The 6721-nt window shown below is 45.9% G+C and overlaps 1 protein-coding gene across 1 annotated transcript in view; it reads right to left on the bottom strand.

The window, feature by feature from the left end:
• Positions 1-6721, bottom strand: part of LOC121863682 — a 48637-nt gene that overhangs the window by 18138 nt on the left and 23778 nt on the right. The window contains exon 2 of the mRNA XM_042362425.1: positions 2126-2188. Within this exon, the coding sequence (XP_042218359.1) occupies positions 2126-2188 (63 nt within the window). The remainder of the gene's footprint in view (positions 1-2125; positions 2189-6721) is intronic.

Below are 6721 nucleotides of genomic sequence, written 5' to 3'. Positions count from 1 at the left end.
TGTGTGTGTGTGTGTGTGTGTGTGTGTGTGTGTTCTCTACCCCCTTCTTCTTCTCCTCCATATACCCTTCCTTCTACCTCCACCTATTCCTCTGCGTCTCTTCTTCCTCCCCCATTTCTCCTTCTCTTTTTTTCTTCCTCTACTCTTCCTCCCCCACGCCCCCAATTAGAGCTTGTAGCACTATCCTGCTCCTAGACTCACCATAAAGGCCACAATCCCCAACAAGAGAGGGTGAAGATGACCTCTACAGCAGTGTGTTAGGGTAGGGGTAGGGTAGGGTAGGGTAGGTTAGGTAGGGTAGGTAGGTAGGGTAGGTTAGGTTAGGTTAGGGTAGGGTAAGTTAGGGTAGGGTTAAGTTAGGTTGGGGTAGGGTAGGATAGGTTAGGTTAGGTTAGGTTAAGTTAGGTTAGGGTAGGTTAGGTTAGGTTAGGGTAGGATAGGTTAGGCTAGGGTATAGGGTAGGGTAGGTTAGTCCAGGTCAAGTTAGTGTATGGTATCTAATCATCACGTGAAACAAGCTGGTTTGCTTAATATTCAAATGATTCGAAAATTCAAACTAGAAACCTTTGAGAATACATCTTAGAACCACAACTTAAGGGGACAAGTCTGAACCTAACCTAACCTAACATAACCTAACCTAAACTAAACTAACCTAACCTAACCTAAACTAAACTAAAGAGGCCGATACGGGACCCGCAGGGTCGTTCACAGATGTTGCACATGTGGTGGGCTATATCTACAGGACGGGCGGCGGCAGCGTCTTTCCCGCGTTGGCGCTTGTTTGCCTCGGTTTGCAGTTAGGCTAACTCGAAAGTATTGACACCTTCACGGTGTGTAGTAATCGTCTCCCAGGTGAGGGGGTCGATTTGGCACCTTTTCAGGTCTGTCTTAAGACTATCCTTATACCTTTTCAGTTCTGCCTGCGTTACGTTTACTATTCGTTAGGTGACTGTAAAGTAGCTGCTTTGGCAGTCTACTGTCGTCCATGCAGGTAACATGGCCAGCGAGAATACTGGATGAACGCTCTCACTCACTCGTCCGGTAAATTCGTGTAATAAAAGTATTTACGATAAAAACTGTTTTTCAATTTGAATAAAACGAATAAGTGGCCATATTAGTATTATTATTATTATCATATATTATTATATTATTATTTTATTATTATTATTATTATTATAATTATTGTCATTATTAAAAAAATATTATTATGATTATTATTACAGCGACCAAAAATACCCAAGAATCCAACACCAACACACTAATTCACCTTACTTATACTTATCCCTGGCATCTATAACCTGGAGGCCCGCCATCAAGATAGCATTGACGGAGTGACAGTAGGTTCTAAACACTCTCATTAGTCAGTCTTTGTGGCCCAAACAAGTGAGCATCGCCAAACATCACCAAAGTTACTGATCAACCCGATGGACAATTGAATTGAAAGAAAAATTGAACGATTTGGGACGGATAGAATGGATATAGATAGAAGGATTCGAATTCCCTTTCAACTATATGTGATTGAATAAGAGCGGTTTGAGGGGGATGGTACAGGGAGATAGGGGGATTCCGATTCTCCTCCAACCATATGTGAGCTGAATAAAAGCTTTGAACAGGACGATGGAACTTAGATAAGGAGTTGAAGACTATTGGTTGTGATCCTCTGTTGAGATAAACTGCTGGATGATCGTGTTGTTGGTAGACTTAGGTGGAAATCTTTTTTCGTATTGTCTCTCACAGCGCCGTCATATTGAATAAACAAAAGAAGATCGCGTCTATAATTCGGTATAGCTACTAAATCCTTGTAAAGGCCAGGAAGCCAGCCCTGAACCCTTATACTCAGAAAATCTCTTCATTCCCATCTCTTATTTTCAAAGCATCTATTATGCCCTTAAAAACCCTTATATTCATACCATTTATTGTTTACATCATCTGTTATCAATCCCTATGGCGGCCATATTGAAGCAAAAAAATAATGATCGCAGCGAGGAGCGTATCGGCCCCACCAGTGACGCCAGAATTAAGAAAATACACAATTCGCTGTAACTGGTGGGGAAAAACGGCAACTCACGTCCTATAATGTGGCAGGGTGATGGGGGGAAGGAAAATAAGCCTTATGGAAACTTACCCCAAAGCAGTCAGAATTATGGTGACAGCTGGCGTCGTCTTGGGTGGATATGTCCCTCTCGAACTGAAACCAGAAGAGTAGAAAATTAAGGTAAAAAAATGTCATAAATGTTGAAGATTTATAATACCGAGTGGTGTGTGTGTGTGTGTGTGTGTGTGTGTGTTTACAAGAAGAAGAACAAGAAGAACAAGAAGAAGAACAAGAAGAAGAACAAGAACAAGAAGAAGAACAAGAAGAAACAAAGAACAAGAAGAACAAGAAGAACAAGAAGAAGAACAAGAAGAAGAAGAACAAAAGAAGAAGAAGAAGAAGAAGAAGGAGAAGAAGAAGAAGGAGGAGAAGAAGAAGGAGAAGGTCCATTCCTTAGTCAAACTTGGGTGTCACTAAAGTGTGTTTGAGAAACCTTACCACATCCATGCTAAGTTTTTTCCATTTAGGGCTCTACGGTACAGGGTTATGGACCTTAAATCACCATCTCCTAGGGATCACTCTCCTCTAACACGCCCTTATGGGTTGTATTGACACTAGGATAGCTTTATGTTGCCGCCGACACTCGCTCAGGATGGATGGATAGATGGGTGGAGGGTGGATGGTGGAGAGTTACGCCTCATCCCCAACAAGGTGTGTGTGTGTGTGTGTGTTTCTAAGAATTTTAATGTATGTAATATAGAGATATATCTTGAAGACGTTTTGATGGAGATGATGGTACTGAGGTACACACACACACACACACACACACACACACACACACAGCGGGAGTGCCGAGGAACAGCTTGGGAGTGTGTGTTTGCTTGTGGGTTGTTGCCTGTGTGTTTTCAGTGTAAACTATACCTGTTGACTCCTCACCATTCCTTAGTTTACAAAAACACGAAATAGCTGATGACCGTGTTGGCTAAACACCTGTGGTCACCATACACTATTGAGCCGAGGACTGTGTTGACCAAACACCTGTGGTACTAATTACTGAGCGAGGACTGTGTTGACCAAACACCTGTGGTCACCACACTACTGAGTTGAGGACTGTGTTGACCAAACACCGTGGTCACACTATCTGGAAGCGGAGGACTGTGTTGACCAAACACCTGTGGTCACCACACACTACGAGCCGAGGACTGTGTTACCAAACACCTGTGGTCACCACACTACTGAGCCGAGGACTGTGTTGACCAAACACCTGTGGTCACCAACTACTGAGCGAGGACTGTGTTGACCAAACACCTGGTCACACACTACTGAGCGAGGACTGTGTTGACCAAACACCTGTGGTCACCACACTACTGAGACGAGGACTGTGTTGACCAAACACCTGTGGTCACCACACTATTCTGAGTTGAACGTAGTTGACCAAACACCTGTGGTTCACCACACTGGAGACGAGGACTGTGTTGACCAAACACCTGTGGTCACCACACTAGGGAGTTGAGGACTGTGTGACCAAACACCTGTGGTCACCACACTATTGAAGGAGGACCAAACACCTGTGGTCACCACACTACTGAGCCGGAGGACTGTGTTGACCAAACACCTGTGGTCACCACACTACTGAGCCGAGGACTGTGTTGACTAAACACCTGTGGTCACCACACTACTGAGCAGGACTGTAGGGACCAAACACCTGTGTCACCACACCAGTGAGAGAGGACTGTGTTGACCAAACACCTGTGTCACATCATTGAGCCGAGGATGTGTTGACCAAACACCTGTGGTCACCACACTACTGAGTCGAGGACTGTGTTGACCAAACACCTGTGGTCACCACACCATTGAGTTGAGGACTGTGTTGAAAACACCTGTGCACACTAGTGAGCCGAGGATCTGTTTGACCAAACACCTGTGGTCACCACACATTGGCTGAGGACTGTGTTGACCAAACACCTGGTCACCACACTAGTGAGCCAGGACTGTGTTGACCAAACACCTGGTCACCACACTACTGAGAATCGTTGACCAAACACCTGTGGTCACCACACTAGTGAGACGAGGACTGTGTTGACCAAACACCTGTGGTCACACTAGTGAGACGAGGACTGTGTTCAAACACCTGTGGTCACCACACTATGAGACGAGGACTGTGTTGACCAAACACCTGTGGTCACCACACTACTGAGACAGAGGACTGTGTTGACCAAACACCTGTGGTCACCACACTAGTGAGGAGGACTGTGTTGACCAAACACCTGGGTCACCACACTACTGAGCGGAGGACTGTGTTGACCAAACACCTGTGGTCACCACACTAGTGAGACGAGGACTGTGTTGACCAAACACCTGTGGTCACCACACTAGTTGGAGGACTGTGTTGACCAAACACCTGTGGTCACCACACTACTGAGACGAGGACTGTGTTGACCAAACACCTGGTCACCACACTGAGTGAGGAGGACTGTGTTGACCAAACACCTGTGGTCACCTAGGAGACGAGGACTGTGGGACTAAACACCTGTGGCTCACACTACTGGAGACGAGGACTGTGTGACCAACCACACTGTGGTCACCACACTAGTGAGACAGGACTGTGTTGACCAAACACCTGTGGTCACCACACGAGACGAGGACTGTGTTGACCAAACACCTGTGGTCACCACACTACTGGCCAGGAGGACTGTGTGACCAAACACCTGGTCACCACACTAGTGAGACGAGACTGTGGATCAAACACCTGTGGTCACCACACTACTGAGCTGAGGACTGTGTTGACCAAACACCTGTGGTCACACTGAGAGCGAGGACTGTGTTGACCAAACACCTGTGGTCACCACACTGGTGAGGAGGACTGTGTTGACCAAACACCTGTGGTCACCACACTACTGAGCTGAGGACTGTGTTGACCAAACACCTGTGGTCACCACACACTGAGCGAGGACGTGTTGACCAAACACCTGTGGTCACCACACTAGTGAGCCGAGGACTGTTACAAACACCTGTGGTCACCACACTACTGAGCCGAGGACTGTGTTGACCAAACACCTGTGGTCACCACACTAGTGAGACGAGGACTGTGTTGACCAAACACCTGTAGTCACCACTACTGAGCCGGAGGACTGTGTTGACCAAACACCTGTGGTCACCTAACTACTGAGCCGAGGACTGTGTTGACCAAACACCTGTGGTCACCACACTAGGGCTCAGGGCTAAGGGAGGATAAAGGTGTAGTCACTTAACATCACTATACAGGTGAGTTTTAAAAGGTAAATAATTAAATTTTACTATCAATTTACCTGTTGTTGAGGTACTTATGAACTTCAGTCTACAAACAGCCACAAACACATATAAACACTAACAATGAAATATACCTTAACATAATACAAAATTAACTCCTTCACACACACACACACACACACACACACACACACACACACACACACACACACACACACACCAGCCAAGTAAGAGAATAATCTGACCATCACACTCGTCAAGTTACTCTGACTGACTGCTGTCGACATTAAGTAGTTGTCTGGCCGTAAGGAACTGCACACAACCGAGTATAAATTAAACACACACACACACACACACACACACACACACAGGTACCCAGTGCGTGTAGGAGGATGGCTCAGTACTTACGAATGTTGAATACTTACTTAAACCTAATCAACTTAACGACCTAACCTAACGTAATAACCTAACCTAACGTAATTTAACCTAACCCTAATTTAACGAGCCAATCGTTTCAATTCTTTAACCTAAACCTACTCCTCAAGGTAACATTAGGTTGATTAACTATAAGGTGAAATAAGCTGGGGGGGCTAATGTTCAGGTGGTCCATTTGAGTTTTTCAATAAATACTGACGTAGACTGTTGTTTAACTTATCACGTGGTGTTAAGGGTTCACAGTTAAAATAGCCCATTGATACACTGTTCACACACACACACACACACACACACACACACACACGTATCAGGACCTCTTAATAAACAAGTATAACACGGGTATATTGCCTCCCCTTCACGTGTTTCCATCAGGTCAGACTATCAGGGTTAAGTAGTGGAGATGAGGCCCGTGTCAGCAGGAGAGGACGCCGCTCCTGCCTATACCAGCTGACGTCCAACAACTTGTGTGTGTGTGTGTGTGTGTGTGTGTGTGACAGTAGTCGTCGAGTAGGACAAGATTTATGTTCTGGTCGGTCTGGTCTCCTCCTTCTGCTTCTCCTACCCTCCCTCTTCTATCATTCTCCTGCTTCTCCCACCTTCCTTCCTCTCTCCTGCTTCTCCTTTTCCTCTCCCTTCTCTTTCTGCGACTTCTCCTACTCCTATTCTCCTCTTACCCCTCCTCTTCTTCTCCGCCTTCTTCAGTAGTTTACGTCAGGTTATCGCTTCAAGGATCACCTCCACCCCAGTAAGTCCTTTACAGCTGTGTTCGTCTTGTTGATACACATAAAGAGAACGTCTTTTTGCAGGACAGTGAGAGTTCTCCTGGGTCAGTCTCTCTCACCCCCACCTACGTTCTCCTTGGGTATCTCTCTCACCCCCACCTACGTTCCTGGGCTATCCACCCCACCCATCCCGTATGGCAAGAACTGCGCCTTCATTTAGATGAGAATGTTGATACTGTCTGGCACTGTGTGTGTGTGTGTGTGTGTGTGTGTGTGTGTG

Source organism: Homarus americanus, unplaced genomic scaffold (genome assembly GCF_018991925.1).
Source record: "Homarus americanus isolate GMGI-L3 unplaced genomic scaffold, GMGI_Hamer_2.0 scaffold41971, whole genome shotgun sequence".
In the NCBI taxonomy this organism is placed as follows: Eukaryota; Metazoa; Arthropoda; class Malacostraca; order Decapoda; family Nephropidae; genus Homarus; species Homarus americanus.
Note: the sequence above shows the minus strand (reverse complement) of the source record. Positions and strands in the feature narration are given on the sequence as shown.